Genomic DNA, 21,115 nt, shown 5'->3' on the forward strand with positions numbered 1-21,115 from the left:
AGGACTTACAGATCTGAGTTATTATTTCCACCATCACCACCCCCCTCCCTTTGGATTTGCTTCTACATTCAGGTGCCTATTCTGTACAGTAAAATGTTAGTGTAGTTGGAACCCAGTGGGATTGAGCAGAGGTTGCCAGCCCTGAAGTCCCTTCAGGACTTGCCTCAAGTCTGAGTTTCACAGACATGCAACTGACATGCACAATTATTACACAAAGATCTCAGGACTTGTGGAGTATTCTGCTCACAAGGTTGCACTTTCATTTTTACTGTTTCACACTTAGCTACTTGTGCAGATCTATTCCATTCCAAACAATGTACTCATTGAACCTCTTGGAACTTAGCATTTAAGAGGTAACAGATTGATTCTGTGTATATAAATGTGCAAAGGAACAATGGGATTAAAGTTTTTACTCAACTCTTTATGTTCATTTTATAACATGCTACATAATTAAAAACAAATCCTTATTTCCTGATGAATAGCCTTTGGACTATAATGTTACTTAAATAGAAAACTATCTTTAGAAAGATTTATATTCCAAAAGCATTTTATTTTTAAAAATCCGATTAAAATTTTTAAAAATCCAATTTTTAAAAGAAAAATCATTGATTTTTATCCACCCTGGAAAAAAATGACTTTAATTTCTCATATCTCAGTCAGGATTATTTTACCCCATATACACTAATAGGATATATAAGATTTCATAATTAAACCTCTAGGTGGGAGCATGGATGGGGCTCTGTTGCTTTCCTGACTTCTTGGGTCACAGCCACTTACCAAGTTGGGGGAGGAGTGAGGAGAGGGGATCACTGCCTCTGGTGGACCTCACTCCTCCTCCTCCACTAACAACTCATGGAATTGGTTAGTGATTTTGCCCTTTCACCACCTGCTCCACCTGCCTGGGCCAGTGATTCACTCATTGTGCCTGCTGGGGGTCACCTGCCACCAGGGGGCAGGAAGACCAAGGGGCAGAAGGATTTTTCTCCTTCGCCCCATCCCCTGCCATTTTGGCCCACAAAAAAGCCTGCAGTTTTTTGTTGTTGTTTTTTTAAAGCCTGCAGTTTTGAAGTACAGTCTTCCTTCTTTTGGTGGTGGCAGCAATGTGGGCATGGCAGTGATTTCTTCTTTGGTCCGCTTGCTGGCTTTGCTCACTTCACTTGCCTACTCAGACATTTCTCTCCTTCATTCTGTCCCATCTCCTGCACCGTCACTGCTAATGGCGGCAGCAGTAATGGTCATGCTTGAAGGGAACCTCCCCAGCAAAGTAGAAATCTTTTATCGAACAGATGGAAAACATTTTAATCTGAGTAGGCGGAAAGCAAAGAGTAAGTTTACCGTAACTTCCACCATAGAGCTTCAGCATTCTGATGACAACGTAGTGCATGCACACTCAGAATCTGACCTCCAAACCATCCTAAATATCTTCGCAGGAGCTTATGAAAAGCTTGGCCTGTCGCTCAACATAAAAAAACCCAAAGTGCTGCACCAACAAGCACAAAACAACCCCTCTACAGCGCCACAAATCCAACTCAATGGTGTAACATTGGAAAGTGTCGATCACTTCTCCTACCTGGGCAGTTATCTTTCCACAAGAGCCAACATTGATGCTTAAATTGAGCATCGCCTGCTCTCTGCAAGTGCAGCTTTCTCCTGATTGAAGTGCACAGTGTTTGAGGACTGGGACATTCTCAGGGAAACCAGAATTCTTGTTTGCAAAACTATTGTACTACCAACTTTACTGCATGCTTGTGAAACATGGACCACTTATGTAAGGGCTTGGTAGTGACTTCCCACGAGTAAGAGTACCAACTCTGGATCTGTATATTTACATCAGTTTGTTATACACATATGTACAGTTCAGAGCTTCAGAATCCATGACCGTCTCAGTCACTTTGAGATCCCAGAAGTAGTGCTTTTTGGGAACGCCTCCAACATCAGATTTTGGGGACCCCTAGTCTCCTCTTCCTCTCATCCTTCCATTTGGCCTTATAAACGCCATCTCCAACTTCTCGAAAGATTCCATCCAAAGTGTTTCCAGAAAATTTCACACATCACTTGGGAAGACAGGCAAACAAATGTCAGTGTACAGGAAGAAGCAAAGATCACCAGTGTCGAAGCAATGATTCTTCAACATCAACTTCATTGGACAATTCATGTTGTGTGGATGCAGCCTGACTATTGTCTTCCAAAGGAACTATTCTTTTCAGAACTTAAAAATGGAATGTGTAATGCCAGTGGTCAACAAAAGACGTTTAAAGACTCTCTCAAAACAAATCTTAAAAAATGTAGTATAAACACTGACAACTGGGAAACACTGGCCTGCGAGCGCTGCAGTTGGAGAAGGTAACTGTTGGTAAAGGGCTTTGAAGACACTCAAACTCAGGACGAAAGAGAGAAACATGCTAAGAGGAAAACACGTTTGGCAACCCCTCACCATGATCAACTCCCAACCAGAAACCTATGTCCCCACTGTGGAAAGACGTGTGGATCCAGAATTAGCCTCCACAGTCACTTACAAACTCTTTGTTAAGACTGTGTTCATGGAAGACAATCTTACTCGACTACGAGTGATCGCCAAAGAAGAAGAAGGACATCCTTGACTACCTACATGCTCTCAGTCGCCAGCCTCGTGATGGACAAGTACAATATATGTAAGGTTTCTATAGGGGTTTCTCACGAGTAAAGAGGCTTGACTCCGCTCCTGCTATTTTCAGGTTTTATTGTGCAAATATGTACAGTGCAGAGCTCAGAAGTTCATGTCCACCTTAGTCACTTTCAGATCCCGGAAGTGGTGCTTTTCGGGAGCGCCCCCAGCATAAGAATTTTGGCACCCCAAGTCTCCTCCTTCCCTCCTTACGTTTTACCCCTCTACGTAGTTGGGGTGACAGAAGCGCTGTGGCTCCCTCTTGGCTTCCCTGACCAGAGTGGTGGCTGGGCTCGGAACATCCCCCAGCCCTCTCCTCGCTGAGCTTCCCTCCTGCCTCTCGTTCCCGCTGGCCATTGTACTGCCCTCCCCGTGGTGCTGGGGCTCTGTATGCTCTGACAGCCCCTGCACCGCCTCGCCAGTCCCTGACTGTTCCCTGACAATATAGAATTAGAGAAAAATGCAGATAATATCAGACATTGAAAAATAAAGTTGGCTTATTAAGAAATGAAAATATAAATAACATCAGATTTATTTATTTTTTTAAACTATTTTAATTTCCTAAAGCTGATTCCAAAGAGGACTTGGTGTTCTGAGACCATATGGCACCCTATATGGGCTAATTTTAAAAGAAGGCATTAATGCAGAGCTGTCAGCACTTGAAAGTTGATATCAGTCTCTTTATACAGCTGTTCCAGGAGGAGGAGGAGGTGGTGGTGGTGGTGGAGGAGGAGGAGGAGGAGGTGACACCCTGGACCCTGGAAATGGTAAACATTTGCTTTTCACTGTTATTGATGGGTGCATTTTAAGAAGTGGGGAGTGAGCAAGAATTGTGTTTATGGATAGAACCAGAGTGGAGGAAACGGACTCTTGTTAATATTTACAGAGATAAGTCAGCAGAAAGAGGATTAATTTTATTAGAAGAATATCGTGAGGAGACTTGGGTACATAGTAGTGCAGAAGTAGTTTTGAGATACTGGAATTACACGCCATAAGAAGAACCTGCAACAGAATGTTGTGGTGCATGGCCTTCCTTCTGAACTGTGCCTATTCAGAATTTAGCAAGCTATTTCCCCCAGTCAGTGCATTCCATTTCCCTTGTCCGCTCCCATGTTCTGTTTTTCTTTTCCAGCTGTCACTCTGTTCAACTGCTGTTTGGCCTGCTCTTTCTTCATTAGTCTATGTTTTGAAGGGGTTGCCTCTTTAGGTTTTCTTTTCCCAAGCATGCAAATATCTCATTGTTTCACAATGGATATTCTGGCTGCAGTTCAGTAGGCACTCAACCATCTGAGTTTGCATTTAGGTTAAGGCAAACTAGGTGGTTAAAGTTCAAAGATAGCATGATCCGCCAGTTAATTAGCACCCAGAGAGCTGGCAGGTTGCTGGGGACCCAAAAATCACTGGTTAACAGGCTAGAAAACAAACAAATCCAAGCTTAAATGAATTACTTGATTTCAAAAGAATGCAACTGATAAGATAAGCTCTGAACCTTTCGTTTTTTTACTGCCTGTAAATCTCCATCCATGTGTTTGCTGCGAAAACAAAACTGAATTCTGTCTGTGTGAGAAAGGAATTGGAAGACCATCTTTTTCTTTATTTCTCTTCTTAGCTTTCTTTTCTGCTATCTTTAATTCTTGTTTTCTCTCTGCTAAGTTTATCTGTCTATATATATGCTTTTTGAAGTTTCATATCTTGGATTGATGAAGATACACATAGGAAGGTGATGGATGGAAGATGAAAGGCCCTGCTTAAGGGGCAGAGGAAAGGATCTCCGAAGGTGGGAGGCTGCGGGAAGAGGAAGAAAGTCCCACCCATGTGAGAGCTGGGGGGGGGGGTTCACTTGTGTGTGTGGAATAAAGGTTAAGGTATAATTGTGGTAGAGGACCTGGTATTTTCTTTTCTTCTGCCACTTTTCTTTATTATTCATTATCTTCTTATTTTGGTTATTCTTGCTTCTCTCCTATTTATCTTCTTTAGATTAGTTCAGCTTTTATTGTATTTTATGTTGAAAACTCTTAATAAAAAAGGATAGCAGGGAAAACTGAAATGAGAAAATGTCAGTGGAAAAGCTAATGTACAGAAATTGTGAGAATATGTTTTATGAATGGGTTGGGCTGGTGCTGTGATGTTTTTTATTGTATTTATCTGTATTTAATAAGTCTCTCTCTCTCTCTCTCTCTCTCTCTCTCTCTCTCTCTCTCTCACACGCCAGTATTTAATTGTTTTTACATGACTTTTTTTTAGCTGTTTCCATTTTATCTGTAAGCTGCCTTTACTCCCTGTCTGGGAAAAGGCATGATATAAATAAATATAAAAATAACAACCCCCTCTTTTTTATAGGAGGAGGTCCAGAGACAATGCCTCCTGGAGACAATACAGGTACAGCTGAAAAATTGTAGGGACAGCAAATATATAAGCTTTACAGTTTTCTTTGCTTTAATTTAACATTTCCTATACAACTTTTATGAACTGGTGAGGCTGCTGCTGTGATGTTTTTTATTGTAATTGTCTGTATTTTTAATAGGTCACACACACAATATTAATGTTAAATTGTTTTTACATGATTTTTAAAAGCTGTTTCCATTTTATCTGTAAGCTGTCTTGATTCACTGTGGGGAAAAGGTGGGATATAAATAAATATAATAATAATAATCCCATCTTTTGTATAGGACCGACGCACTATCCAGAGACGCCTGATGGAGGTGATACAGGTAAAGCTCTATGCTGGAGATACAGCAATGACAATGCCTACTTGAAACATAAGTTTGTACAGTGTTGTATACGCACTATGTTTTGGGAGGAAGTGCTGCATTGTATAACTATGACTATGCAGAAAAAGAAAAAGCTTTCAGCAAAGAATTTTCTTTTGAACTATATACCTATTGCATGGAAATTAACAACTCGACAATGAAAATGGATTCTATTTGCCCAAATGGTGGCCAAGAGACTGATACTGATGAATTGGAAGAATAAAGATAAGATTATTTTCAATCAATGGATTGACAATATGACAACACTCGTGACTTATGAATGGATTGCTGATAGACATAGACTTTGTTTGGAAAAAAAATGACAACATTTGAACTGAGTTTATACAGAATGTAGCATTAATATCCACATATTTATTAGGATTATGACGTATCTTATTTATATGAGTATGCATGGGAGTATATTACATTGCAACTTTGTATATTGATTCTTTCTACATATATTTGTTCATTTTTTTAATCTCACCTTTCCTTTCTTTTTACTGTCTGTATTACTTTATTTCCTTATAACTGAAATTCCTTCAATAAAATATTAACACATACAACTTAGAGACACAATCTGTAACAATTAAATTGCTTCAAATTTTAGCTCACACTTTTAATTTTCTTCTATTCTAGAATCTGAAAACACCACAGCAATTATTATTGGTAAGTAATTACAGAGTAAGTTACTGTACTTCAGTGTACAATCACTGCTATTGTACTTTCATGCCTTGTGCATTTCACTAACATTTTTCTCAAATTTGTGGTTTAAATGTTGAAGACTCCTACTTGGAGTAGATATTGATTCTTTATCAAATGTTCTTAGGGTACAGATGGATATACTCTGTCTGTCTGTCTGGTGAGGCCAGCTCTGCTTCCTCCACTGTCTTTGCTCCTGTAATGTACATAGATGTCCTCATATTCAGCACAGACTTCCCCCAGGCTGTGGCTTTTAATGTTCTGGCACCTGGGTGTGACTGGGGATTTTTAAAAATCCCCAGGAGTAAGGGTGTCTTGAGCTCAGGCATGCCAACTCTAGGGGCCTAGTGTTGAGGTGGCTGTGTGTGAGAGACACATTGCAGGGCTAATGGCCAGCTCCTTCACAGTGCTTGGCCTCCTCTGCTGCACATGCATGACACGCGATACGTGTGACATCACACGCATGTTGGACATCACTCGAATGCTGTGGGCAATCTGTTGACTCTGCTTCAGCTTCACACACTACTTGGGTTGGAGAGTTGCTCTTTGATTGTCATTAGGGCCGCTCAGTCTGCAGAATTGACATCTGTTGAGGCAGGAACAATTCATTGCTGCAATCAATCTCTGAGGACAACTGCACATCTGCCTCAAAAAGGGTGACTGCAGATGTACAGTGGACTTGCTGCTTGAGGTACGTATGTGTCTAGAGACTTACTGTGCCCAGTAGCTCATCCACCCGAGTGGTTTTAATGTCCATTGAGTATTGCAAGGTAACAACGTGTCTTGTGACTTCTGTTGATACTATTGCTTTTCCTCAACAGAAAAACAATTTATTTGTCTTATTAATTGGTACATCTTTCTCCTTTTTCCCTTCAAGGATGTCTTGTGATTATTATGACTGTGGTTGTTCTAGTTGTTGGACTTTGCAAATGCAGATATTACATGAAAACTGGGTGAGTCAGCCCAAGAGAAGCTGTCTGTACCCTTCTTGGTTGCTGAGTGAGCTACCATATGCTTCTTGACTTCTACTTTGCTCACACTTTCCGCATACATGTGCTTAGTGTTCAGAAAGGGCTTACACATTTTTTGTTGAACAGTTGCACTAATCTGCTAGCACAGAATAAAAGCTACTGTAACTAAAACACAGTAAATATTCTATAACAGCTAGTCAGTATTTTATCCCATTTCCAGCATTGGTGTTCTGATGTGACAGAAATGGTATTTCTCAGTTTACATCAACTGTCCGCCCTAATACAGACTTGCCAATTACTATTCTGGCCCTGAAAATCTAGAAACCTACTATTAAATAAAGTTATAAAACATTATTCTCTTTTACAAATGTTTTTTGCAGTCTGTGGTTTTTGCTTTCAGACATAGTAAGAAAATGGATTTGTTAAACAGTCTGTCTAAAGGCAGTAATGTTTTGTTTTGTCCCCCCCCCCCAGAAGAATCTAGGCCAGTGCTGTAATCTAAACCAACAATTTGCAACAATAACTTAGTCTGCACATTTCTCTTGCATGGCTTTTCTTTCTATTTTTGTATCCAGGGCTGTCTATTTTTGTTGTAGCTTTGTATGCATGATTTTACTGTTTTGATACGATGCATATACTTTCTCTTAGTTTGTTAGCGCTAATTAATATGTTTCCATAGATTAATACAGTAATTATTTACTCATTATCAATATTCAGTGCAATAATTTCTGTCCCAGGTAGGTTACATGTATTTTAAGACTTTTGTTGGATTCAGATTTGATACCAAAGCATGCAAGAGTTCTGTTTGATTCAGAGGCAATAACAACCCCAGTGGGGAGAAGGGCAGGCTCATCAAAAGGAATCTGTTAGGAGTCACTAGTTTTTCTATACTTAGGCTATGTGTCTTCTACTCTTATATCTGTTGTGCTTATATAATCCTAATTAACTTTATCTGCTTTACTTCTAATATTCTGCAGTTGCTAACAATTAGTTGATTTTCCTGCCCAAGAAGCAACAGCATGGCTACTGCTTCAGTGTGAAAGTTACTTACATTACTTTTAAATTTTGAATAACATGAAGTGGAATGCAGATGTATTTGTGTGTTGCTTTTTTCCTCCCTGACAGGAAAACAAAACAAAATGATGTAATGTTTGGAACATAGGTTATTAATTTTAAATATTTTATTTTATTTTTACAGAGAACCTGAAACTCCTCGTAGTCCTCGTAGTCCTCGATTTCACATGCCGGTATCAAAATCTAGATTGGATCCCAGAGGTTCCAAATTGAACAAGGTTTCTCCAGTAAATCCGTAATCCAGCACCCTTCCAGTTGATCATTAATTCCTAACAGTTCTAATTTTTATAACTGGAAATAAGAATTGAAGGAAGGACTCTGGGGAAAGTCAAAGCAATTTTCATTAAAAACTGGCCATCCAGGCTATTCAGCTACTTGAAGCATGAAGCAGTACTGGGCCCCAACACAATTGTCATCATTTGCTCTTTTGCGTAGAACTGGGTTCCAGCTTCCCTTGAAGAATGTCTCTTTAAGTGCCTTAATCAAATACAGAGCCAAGCAGAACTGATTGTGTATCTACCCTGGCAATGTGCATTATTCTTCCTTCAAACCATGGAAAGATGTAATGGGTTCTGTGTAGGAAATGTGAAATGTTACCATTTGTTTCCTAGAATCTTGTTCATCTCGTGAAACGGAGGGGCAAGTGTAGCTGTTATAATTTACCAACCTTTTGACCTCCTGAAGCCTTTCTCATGCAGAATTCTAAAGGTGCCTTGATGATTTTCAAAAGTGTAAACAACAGTAATATGTGCCTAATAGAAAATACTATTTTTAAAAAATAATCATAGGCAAACAAAAGTTCTGTGTACTTAGCCAAAAAATCAAGGAACACTTTTGAGACACCTTAATTTCCATAGGAAAAGGTTAAATAAAATAACTCTCCCATTAAAATCAATTCGAGTGAAAAGTGCAGTGCTTCATATGGTCTGAATTAAAGCTTGCTATATTCATGAAGGTATTTTGTTTGTTATACACTGTTTTTAGAATTTATTTTATTTTATTTTATTTTATTTTATTTTATTTTATTTTATTTTATTTTATTTATTTATTTATTTATATTGATTAAATATGTATAGAGAAGAAATGTGTGCAAATAAATTGAAATGTTGAATAAAAGACACTAAGTATTATCACTAGCTTTTCTATTCCCAATCTGATTGTGCAGTGCAGCTCGGGTTGATACAGCTATCATCACATAGCAGTTTCAAACTTCTCCTTTACAGCACCTAGCCAAGCATTCTGTGCACTATTCTATCTTATACAAAGCCTCATGGGATGCTTTTGTTGAAATATATTTGGAAGCCAAATGTGGCATTATGGTAACTGTATAACAGTTTTTTACAGTTTTCTTCCTCAGCTAGCCATGGTGGTTTTGGGGTTGGTGCTTGTTTTCAGGGACATTAAAGCTCCCCTGTCAGAAGCATGAGTCTGTTCCCAATAATTTCTGGTCCTACACATGCAGCTGGGCACATTCTGGACTAGGCTTTTTGTGCTGGATTGGATGATGGTGATCTTAGAGTGGATAAACTTTCTATAGTTCCATTTTAATGGTCAGACCACTTCTTGGTGGAGTTTAGAATTGCAGAGGTGAGGGACCTGCAGAGGTGAGGGACCAACTAAGATGGTCCATCCCAGGTGGCGGATGGCTTTTGGGGAATTTCCTGTTGCCTTGGAAGGTGATTCTGTTGAAGCACTGGTGGACTTACAAAGAAATAACCAAGGTGGTGGACATGATTGCTCATGAGTATCTCACTGAGTGGAGCACCCCCCCCCCCCCGGTTCTCTAGAAACACATAATGATGAAACACATGAGACAGCAACTAGAGTGATTTGGTTAGAATAAGTCTAACCAAACACAGGCTAGAGCCTTTTTGAATAACTATTCTGTAGCAGTGAGCACAACAACGATCTCTTTTTCTCTCTGCCTCCATTGCATCAGCAAGGAGCCATCCAGTGGAGCTGTTTTGAGTGGTCAGATATCTTTTACACTCTGACCCATGGGAGAATTTAGAGTACTCAACAGCCTGCCCAGCACTTCACTGAAAAAATCACTCAGATCCATTCTGACTTGGACACTATAGTTGATATACATTGGGTGGATGTAACTTTGGCCTCTGCTTGTCCAGTGTTAATGAATACTTTTCAATCTGTACAACCCAAGAATGTAGGCAGGATACTTGGAAATGTGAGAGCATAAGGATGTTCTAGTACCATAGGTGTACTAGAACATCCTTATGCCTCATTAAAAAAGCTAGTGAGGAACTGCCTGGATGTGTGAAGGGAGTGATCAGTGCCACCTTACAACAAGGCAAGGATCCTGCAAGCCTAAGGAGACAGTTAAAAGACCTCTATTGAAAAGGCCCTCCTTGAATCCCACCGTATTGAATAATTATTGGCCAGTTTCTAATATCCCAGGGTATGATGGCATCTCAGCTCCAGGGATTTCTGGAGCAGATGGAGTATTTAGATCCATTTCAATCTGGTTACAGGCCTGGTTATGGGACAAAGATGGATTTGGTCGCTTTGATGAATTACTTATGCCGGGAACTGGACATGGGTAGTGTGGCTCTATTGGTTCTGCTGGACCTCTTGGCAGCTTTTGATACCATCAACTATGGTATCCTTCTGGGCTGCCACGCTAAGATGGGACAAGGAGGCACTGTTTTTCACTGACTCTGTTCCTTCCTGGAAGGACAAACCCAGAAAGTGGTGGTGGAGAACTCATGTTTGGCCTGCAGGGTTGCTCAGGATTCTGTTCTGTCTCCCATGTGATTTATCGTTTACAGGAAGCCACTAGGAAAGCTTGTCTAGAGTTTCAGGTTCCATTGTTACAAGTATGCTGATGACACCCATCCTTTCTACTTAAATTAAAAGAAGTTAGTAAAGGTAAAGGGACCCCTGACCATTAGGTCCAGTTGCAGAAGACTCTGGGGTTGCGGCACTTATCTCGCTTTATTGGCCGAGGGAGCCGGCGTACAGCTTCCGGGTCATGTGGCCAGCCTGACTAAGCCGCTTCTGGCCAACCAGAGCAGTACATGGAAATGCCGTTTACCTTCCTGCCAGAGTGGTATCTATTTATCTACTTGTACTTTGACGTGCTTTCAAACTGCTAGGATGGCAGGAGCAGGGACTGAGCAATGGGAGCTCACCCCATAAAGGGGAATCGAACCGCCGACCTTCTGATCGGCAAGCCCTAGGCTCTGTGGTTTAACCCACAGCACCACCCGTGTCCTCTTATTGCAGAAGTTGCCTCAGTTCTAAACTGGTGTCTGTCACAAGTAACAGACTGCATGAGAGTGAACAAATGGAAACTTAATCCAGACAAGACAGGTATGCTCTTGGTCAGTTGGGAGACAGAACAGGGAATAGGGATTCAGCCTGTGCTGGATGGAATGTAACACTCTCCCTGAATACACAGGCCCACAATTTGTGTTCTTTTGCACCCAGCCCTGATGGGTGCTCAGGTTCTTCAGTGGCCAGAAGTGTATTTGCACAGTTAAAGCTAGTGTGCCAGCTGTGCCTATTCCTTGAGATGTTGATTTGACACACCTTAGTTACGCTCTGTTTGGATTACTGTAATGTGCTCCACATGGGACCTTGTCAATGTTCTCTTGTGTATATACACACAGAAATGAATCTGACACTAATGAAGCTGTGCTGATCTGAACAGCTAGAGGGGAAAGAACTGGGAAACACACTGGGAAGTGGGGGACAGACTGTGTTCTAAGGCAGCCAATGTGAACACACCCTGAGTTCACCTAACTCAGCCCAACCAAGGATATGAGGTTGATGATCTTGCAATAGATCAATATCATTATTGTTTTATATGTCTTCTGGGCTCTGTATGCACGAAATTGGTATCTGAAGAAGTGTGCATGCACATGAAAGCTTATACCCAGAACAAACTTAGTTAGTCTCTAAGGTGCTACTGGACAATTTTTTTTATTTTTATTTATTTATTGCAGTAGTATAGGTACAGAAAAAATATAGCATATAAAATGAATCATACCAGCAAATAATAATTTTCATATATCTATTCAGGTACAGAATAAGCTGTCTGCCACCTCATCCACCATGACACTATGGCAATGTTACTATGAATATAAAGTAGTAACAAATACATGTGTACAAGCATGCAAAAGATAAAAGCTGCAGCAACCTATTAAATCAATGGCTGCTTTGATCATGCATGTCCTTTTAAAACACATTTTTGTTCTAGTTGCATTTATTTTCATTTGCCATCTGTTTGACATGCTTCTCTTCTGCTAAGCTACCCAATCATGAAGAAGTTCTGTACTTGGCAAGAGAGTTTTAATGTGAGATAAGCCAACTTTGCTACTATCAAATGACTCCAGGCATATTTGAGTCTAGAATGTAGATGGCATGCATGTAGCTGAGCTAATGGCCCCTCCAGAAGTCCTTTTCACTGCACATTCCTTACGCTTTGTGCTTATTCTGCTTTCAATAAATATTTATTGCTTGTAGCAAATATAATAAAATACACAATAATAAAGGATACATAAATATACTCTTTCCAGGGAAAACAAAATCAGAATCAAAATTAAAATCAATTTAAACTTTTTTTGAAGATAGTTCTTAATTTTAACTTTCTCAAATTAAAGTTTTCTTTACAAACCATTGATGCTTGGTTCAAAATTCTTGCTCATATTTTATTCGCTGCAGTTGCAAACAATGCAATTTTATAGACTAATACAGTGTATGTGCTCACATTCATCAGATAACAATACTGTTTTATCCTGCAAAAGCTTTGAGGTGGTCACACTTCTTCATTCCCAACCAGTGCATCTCCCATAGCTCCCTGCTGAAATCCTGTAAATATTTATACCTCAAATGTACTGGTTTATTTTCATCCTGCTTTTGTTGTGCTATAGCCCTTCTGGACAGCAACAACAGGATAGCATTGGAATAACATTGCAGAAGAATCTAACGCAGGATCAATACACCACTAATGCACTTAGTGGACCAGGAACCAGAGACCAAATTGCAAACATCTACTTCTGCTTCATTGACTACACAAAAGCATTTGACTGTGTCGACCACAACAAACTATGGCAAGTTCTTAAAGAAATGGGAGTGCCGGATCACCTCATTTGTCTCCTGAGAAATCTCTATGTGGGACAAGAAGCTACAGTTAGAACTGGATATGGAACAACTGATTGGTTCAAAATTGGGAAAGGAGTACGACAAGGCTGTATATTGTCTCCCTGCTTATTTAATTTATATGCAAAATTCATCATGCGAAAGGTTGGACTGGATGAATCCCAAACCGGAATTAAGATTGCCGGAAAAAATATCAACAACCTCAGATATGCTGATGACACTACCTTGATGGCAGAAAGTGAGGAGGAATTAAAGAACCTTTTAATGAGGGTGAAAGAGGAGAGCGCAAAATATGGTCTGAAGCTCAACATCAAAAAAACTAAGATCATGGCCACTGGTCCCATCACCTCCTGGCAAATAGAAGGGGAAGAAATGGAGGCAGTGAGAGATTACACTTTTTTGGGTTCCACGATCACTGCAGATGGTGACAGCAGTCACGAAATTAGAAGACGCCTGCTTCTTGGGAGAAAAGCAATGACAAACCTAGACAGCATCTTAAAAAGCAAAGACATCACCTTGCCGACAAAGGTCCGTATAGTTAAAGCTATGGTTTTCCCAGTAGTAATGTACGGAAGTGAGAGCTGGACCATCAAGAAGGCTGATCGCCGAAGAATTGATGCTTTTGAATTATGGTGCTGGAGGAGACTCTTGAGAGTCCCATGGACTGCAAGAAGATCAAACCTATCCATTCTCAAAGAAATCAGCCCTGAGTGCTCACTAGAAGGACAGATCCTGAAGTTGAGGCTCCAGTACTTTGGCCACCTCATGAGAAGAGAAGACTCCCTGGAAAAGACCCTGATGTTGGGAAAGATGGAGGGCACAAGGAGAAGGGGACGACAGAGGATGAGATGGTTGGACAGTGTTCTCGAAGCTACTAACATGAGTTTGGCCAAACTGCGAGAGGCAGTGAAGGATAGGCGTGCCTGGCGTGCTCTGGTCCATGGGGTCACGAAGAGTCGGACACGACTGAACGACTGAACAACAACAATGCACTTTCCCACAAGTCAAGAGCAAAGTTACATAGAAGACAATGTGTTAAAGCACTAGTCTGGGTGGGCCATAACATCTCATTCTTGATCTGTAAACATGCACATTAAGCATATTATAAAACACAAGGCATGAGATTTCCAGTTTTTGCAGTGGCAAGATTAATGCCTCAGAGGGAGTTTCCGTACAATGGTAAATCAGAAAGATATTTCAAACTTACATCAGGTTCAAATTCCACTGGGAAGGGAATAATTTTATTCGGAAGGCTGAAGTTTTACAGTGAGTTTTCAAGCCTGCTATTTGGGCTAAAACAGAACTGTTGGGTTGTTTATTCATTTATCTTCACCCCTGCCTTCTTAATTCCTGGCAAGAGTCTTAGGTATTTTTCTCCCAGCCTGACTCCAATAGTGAAAGTGAGCTGCTCAGGGAGAAAAGTATCTAAAGCAATGGAATGCAAAGAGGAAGAGCAGAGAAGGAAGAGGATTAGTCTTTGATGTTGACATTGAACTGCAGCCACCCTCTACTTCACCCTGCTGTACACATGATCAGAGCAGACATTTGAAAAACAGATGCATCAGGTCCACTTTACCTATTGAATAAACATAACAAAAAGACAAAAAAGGGGTGGGGTGGGGTTCAACAAATGAACCCCATCAGCAGAAGCCCGTGCAAGGACTTTGGTTTGGGAAGTGGTCTTTCTGCCCTCTCTTCCCCTGTGTCCATCAAAATGGGCTTGGGGGTGTCACGAGAGCCTCCAGAACAATGCAGCAGGGAGAGGGGGATTTTTCTGTCTGGCAAGCTAAAATGCTTGCCCAGACACAATGAGCATTGTAGAGCAACACAGCGGTACCTCGGGTTACATATGCTTCAGGTTACATACGCTTCAGGTTACAAACTCCGCTAACCCAGAAATAACGCTTCAGGTTAAGAACTTTGCTTCAGGATAAGAACAGAAATTGTGCTCTGGCGGTGCAGCGGCATGGGAGGCCCCATTAGCTAAAGTGGTGCTTCAGGTTAAGAACAGTTTCAGGTTAAGCACAGACCCCAGAACGAATTAAGTACTTAACCAGAGGTACCATTGTATTGTCAACACATAGGACTCAAATCCATTCATCACAATAATACATTTTGAATGTGTTATAAACATGCAACACCAGGTGGCACCAAAGAGCAAAAAGGAATTTATATGGATTTTTACATAGGCCTTTTTATCTTTTGTTGTAACGATTTAATTTCTGACTTATTCATAGCGTTTTTAACCTGTGTCTAGATCCACCCATAGATGAAATAGTTTTTACCCAATTGTTTACAGAAATGGATCCAAGAGATCTTTACAGAAAGACTACAGGTACACAGTTAATCCAGTTAGGAGCTTTCTAAATGTCAATTCACCATTGTAAAGAACAAAAACTATGCTCAGTGTCAGCCTGGCCTTTGGTGGTACAGAAAGCAAGCTCTTCCTTCAGGTAATTTCTAATTTATTTCTGGGGCATGAAATAATTCATGCCATCAAACTGATTTACCAATAGTCAAAGGCAGCAATAAGAACAAATGGGCATGCCTCTTGATTCATTATAATATACAGAGGAATGAAACAAGATTGCCCCCCTTCCCTCTGTTATTTGTTCTAGCTTTGAAGCCAGTGGTGATGGCATTAAGAGACAACCTCAATAATAAAGGACCACAATAAAGGGAAAGGAACATTTGATAATGTTATTTGCTGACGATACCATTGTAATGTTATCTGGTCCCTTGGTGGTTCCCATGTAGTATATAGCACAAATAGTACCAAAAAGTGGCTAGGATACAAATAAACTAAGCTATAAAAAGAATAAAAAATACTACAGACCTGACAGAAAATGATAGGATTTATATTGAGAGCGGGGCTTGAATCAGAAAGTGCTGTTTCTTAAAGGGAGAGGGAGGATGGGCCATATTCAGACTTACTGTGAAGCAAACCAGTGGGAGGCAAATTTGGCCTTTGGTTAATAAAGATGAGGGAAAACCCTGGGTGGGTACTAAAAAACAATGGTTTAGATGAAATACCTGTAACAACAGTTTTTTTCTCATTAAAAATGTGGGGCATGGAACCTAAACTAAGTTTGTTGTTGTTGTTCAGTCGTTCAGTCGTGTCTGACTCTTCCAGAATTTTGGAAATTTAATCAAAGGTCAAACATTTAGCTTTCCTCCCATCTCCACTTACTTCTCTTTTCTACCATCCACATTTTATGGTAACAATCATTCCCAAAGTATCTTGTGAAAAATTACTATGTAGGCTTTATTATTTTTTACAATAAAAATAAGGATGTGAACTTTTAGAAGAACAAGTGTGTGGCAAGTTAGCTCTTTTATTATAAAGGCTTTCATTAATCAACAAGCAACCAGAGAGTTGATTAATGCATCTATGAAGATGGTCTCAGCATAAATCCAAAACCTGCACTAAAAACGATATAGATGCTATTTTGTTGTTGTTCAGTCGTTCAGTCGTGTCCGACTCTTCGTGACCCCATGGACCAGAGCACGCCAGGCACGCCTATCCTTCACTGCCTCTCGCAGTGAAGTCAGCATATTGTCAGCATATTGAATTCCATTCTGTCCTGGCTCCATTCATGGCTGCCATATTCTAGTTAGTGTGGTGCAGTGGTTATTTTGGAAGACCTAGGCTCAAATCATCACTCAAAATAGCACACAGCCACAAGCCTCCATGAATGACTTTGGGTCTGTTAATTACCGCTAAGTCTCAGCCTACCCTACCTCACAGACTTGCTGTATTAATGTTTATTTTGCAGGTAGCAACAACATTTGCCAGCATGGCAATCAACTGTCACTGCTCTCAGCCTTCAGGATGTGGCAGAAGAACAGGATGTAGCTGGAGAAATTTCATTTATTTGTTAAAAAGAGGAACTTCACAGTTTAACGTAATTGCAATGTTAAGAACATAAGAGCCTGTATCAGGCCAATGGCCCAACGACAATTCTGAGGGCCAGCAGCCAGCCAGGCCTGGGGGGCCACATTTGGCCCTGGGCCAGAGTGTAGGGAACACACATTATGCACATTCCCCAGGCCTGACACTAATCTAATATGACATACAACATTGTTCAGACACCAGTGAATATAGGAGACTCCTGGACTGCAGGGGGTGGACTAGATGACCCTAGTGTCCCTTCCAACTTTGGAGCGAGTTTTACGAGTCTATGCATTTATATCTTTGAAAAAAAAATACACATGACGGCATTCCCACACACGCCTTGCAAAAAACAACAACACCATCATCACCACACCCTTAACATTCCGCTTTGGGGCGTAACTGCAAAACCGAGCGAGGCTATAATTCTGGGTCTTAAAACTTTCAAATTCCCCAAACGAGCACCTGGTAACTATTTTCATTCTGTGGTAGCAACATCCTTGGCAAGCCTGACAACGAACCGCCAAACTTCCCAGGCTTCAAGTGATAGCGCGGAAAACAACTGTGGGAGAGGAGAAGAGAGGAAAGATGACCAAATGATTCCCTTGCAGCTTTTGCACTTCCCAGGACGAAGAGGAGGCCGCGGGTTCCCCTCGCCCGTCGCCACAACCTCCCGCGCTCTCCGCCTTGACGGATTCCTCCCCTCGAGGCTCCGCCCCCCGGACTCTGGCGGCGGCGTTCTTGGAAACCTTAATCGCTCCCTGGAAGAGGCTCTTCTTGGAGGGCGCGGACGGTGCGCGCTGCGATGCTCTCGCCGCCCAGCCTTTGCCCGAGGCTCCTCTTGCTTTCTTCACTACTTTCCGGCGTCCTGAGTGAGTAGCTGGAGGGAAAGCGGGAAACGGCCGCGACTCGACAGAGGGCATTCCCCCCCCCCCCGCCCCTTTGAGCCACTGGGAGCCAGTTTAGGAGCGCCCACCATCCTTCCCGACTTCAAATATTGGTTCTTTATAGGGAAGGATTTCCTCTACTTGTGTGTGTGTGAGTGTGTAGCAGGCTCCCAGTGGCTCAAAGGGACAGGGAAACCTGGTATATGTGTGTGTGTGTATTACACCCACACCCACACACACACACACACACCCCATATATAAATATATATTTTCCAGCTATGTGGGGCCTAAGTTATTTAGGGCTTAAAACACTAAAGTGAGTACTGTAAATTGGACCCAGAAATGAACTGGCAGTCAATGCAGTTCTTTTAGAACAGGGCCTATATGATGTGATGTTCAGAGGTTATTTTCATACAATCCAGTTTGAGGGAGTACATGGTTCTGGGGCAGTTAGCTTAGCACAGTATTTAAGTGTGCTCTGTACCATTCTGTTCAAAAGGACATAATGAATTATTAATATTATCTAAAATTATTCATCTTTTTTACCAAGGTAATTCAAAGCAACTTTCAAGATATATATACATACATACATTGAAGCCAGCCTAAAAGAAAAGAAAAAACAAATACCCTGAGGGAAAATCCTATTTTTAAAAGGCAGGATTAAAACATTCCACCCACTCAAGGCCAAAGATAATTAAGAGGCAAATACCTGGTTAAAAAATATTTTTATATAATGATGGTGCCAGAACATTCCACAAACGGATTCACCACTGAAAAGGTCCATTCTCGCATTGCCACCCTCCAGATCTTCCAGGTGACAAAAGCCAGGTCCAGGGTGCTTCATTCAGAGAGAGGTGGTCTTTGAGGTATTGGGGTCCTGAACTGCATAAGGCTTTATAGGTCAAAAGCAGCACTTTGAATTGGGCTTGGAAACTTAACTGGTAGCCAGTGTAGTCAGGCCAAGATTGGTGTTATGTGCTCAAGCCGTCTTGCCCTATTGAGCAATCTGACCACTGAATTCTGCACCAACTATGATAAATGATAAAAAATATTTTTATTTATTTATTTATTTATACCCCACCCATCTGGCTGGGTTTCTGAATCACCTTCCATTGCAATCCTATATGCAGTGATCTAACATAGACAACAGAAGATAGGCTGTCCCTGCCCAAATAGGAGTATAGTTGGGCCTGGGCTGCCATCTGAAGCTGATGGAATGCACTCCGCACCACCAGGGCCACGACAGTGATGGATCCAGAAGTACCCCCAAACTACTACCTGCTTGTTTGGAGGGAATGTAACATCATCAAGAGGAGGCTTCTTCCCCTCCATCCAGTCTAGGGAACCACCTGCAAACTGTGCCTCCATCTTATCTGGATTGAGCTTCTTAGCAAAGCATTGGTATGAGACTGCTCAGCCGGAAACCAGCTTTTTTTAAATCAGAAAGCAGTGATAAGTTAATTGCTGAAAAAGCAGTTGCATCTACAACAGCTGCCACAAAGAACTTGCAGGGAGTTTTCCAGTACTAATGCTGTGTGAATATAAAATGGAAGAATGGTATAAAGAGGTGTGGGATATAGCTATTAATTATAAATTAACATGTGCTATCAAGGTAAGATGGGGAATATACAGGAGAAATGATTTTGATGAGATATGGAAGGTATTTGTAGAATTTGCACTGTTAGAAAGGAAAGGGGTCAGACCATCGCATTTTTATTTTTATTTGTTTATTATTATCACTTTGTTAAAATTAGAAATAGATAAAATTAAATTTAAAAAAACATTGATTGAGCTTCTTAGCAAAGCATTGGTATGAGACTGCTCAGCCGGAAACCAGCTTTTTTTAAATCAGAAAGCAGTGATAAGTTAATTGCTGAAAAAGCAGTTGCATATACAACAGCTGCCAAAAAAAAAAAACTTGCAGGGACTTTTCAAGTAGTGCTGTGTGCTGGTGAGGAGTTGAAATTATGGGCAGTATCCAACAAAATAGTTTCATTAGCCCAAGGATTTCTGTTTGCACTGTGGAACATCCTCTCCTTTTCCTCTCCTTGTATGCTCCCTAAGTATGCTCTAGAAGGGAAGAACCCCAAACTACTTTACGGGGTGTGCAGGGAGAGAGAAAGGGGAAGTTATATTGCGGAACCAGAAGTCCTTCCGCTACCTGAGCTTCTTCATTGGATACTGCCCGATGACTTAGAGATATTTTTGTTACTGCTGTATGTTTAATCACATCCTTCCAATGATTCAGCATTGCAAGCTGAAGAAGAACTTTTATAACTGTTGAGGGGGAAGAGTATATGTAATTATGCATACTCGAGCACAGCCCGCTAGTGACTACATCATCATCCTTAAAGAATACTCCTTCAAAATCTGTGAGAACAAAGTTCTGATATGCCCAATTTGGTGTATTGAAATTTGGCCAAGATGCCTAATAGGATGCTGCTCTAGATGGCTCACTGAGCTGATTCAGCAAGGTTCTTCTTAGGTTCTTTCAGCTTTTGCCAAATGCCGATCTCTGGCCTTTGGCATGCCCCAATATGCTCTGGAGGGTCCCCTATCCCTACAGAGCTGATTTTGAGGCCATGCAGGGGGCTGGAGGTGACAGGAAAATAGAGTTAATTTTGATGTGTACATGGAAGCCTGTTGTGTAGGCAGAGCAGCACTGTTGGATAAATAAGGTTTGTGGTGAGCCCTGTGATGCTTGGCTGATAATGCCGCAATCATATACAGTATGTTAGTGTAATGCTCTTGTCTCCACGTTTCTCCCAGCTGCAACAACAAAATTACTTATTACAAAGTATTACAAAGCTCCATGGCTTTTCTGTAAATATTGTGAGCACAGGAAACACGGTTTTGCTAAATCTTTTGTTTACTTTTCCTCTCCTCCCCCTCCCAGCTTTTTAAAAGTACAATTTGCCAGCACTTTAAATGTGGGTTAAGTGTGGCATTGTGCCAAAAGCTGATTCCTGGGCAGGCTGGTGGTTTGTCATTCTTGTCTCACCACAAGCTGGCATGGCATTTTGCTGTCTGAGGCAAAGATCTGGCTGGCTTCCTACATCATTCCATGGCCAAAAGCT

At 41.1% G+C, this 21,115-nt stretch overlaps 1 protein-coding gene across 1 annotated transcript in view; it reads left to right on the forward strand.

Annotated features, from left to right (window-relative positions):
* The first annotated feature begins 17,838 nt into the window (after window positions 1-17,838).
* Window positions 17,839-21,115, forward strand: part of CR1 (complement C3b/C4b receptor 1 (Knops blood group)) — a 97,211-nt gene continuing 93,934 nt past the window's right edge. The window contains exon 1 of the mRNA XM_033153971.1: window positions 17,839-18,023. Coding sequence (XP_033009862.1) covers window positions 17,957-18,023 — 67 coding nt within the window. The 5' untranslated portion in view covers window positions 17,839-17,956. The remainder of the gene's footprint in view (window positions 18,024-21,115) is intronic.

The sequence above is a fragment of the Lacerta agilis genome, chromosome 6, assembly GCF_009819535.1.
Source record: "Lacerta agilis isolate rLacAgi1 chromosome 6, rLacAgi1.pri, whole genome shotgun sequence".
In the NCBI taxonomy this organism is placed as follows: domain Eukaryota; kingdom Metazoa; phylum Chordata; class Lepidosauria; order Squamata; family Lacertidae; genus Lacerta; species Lacerta agilis.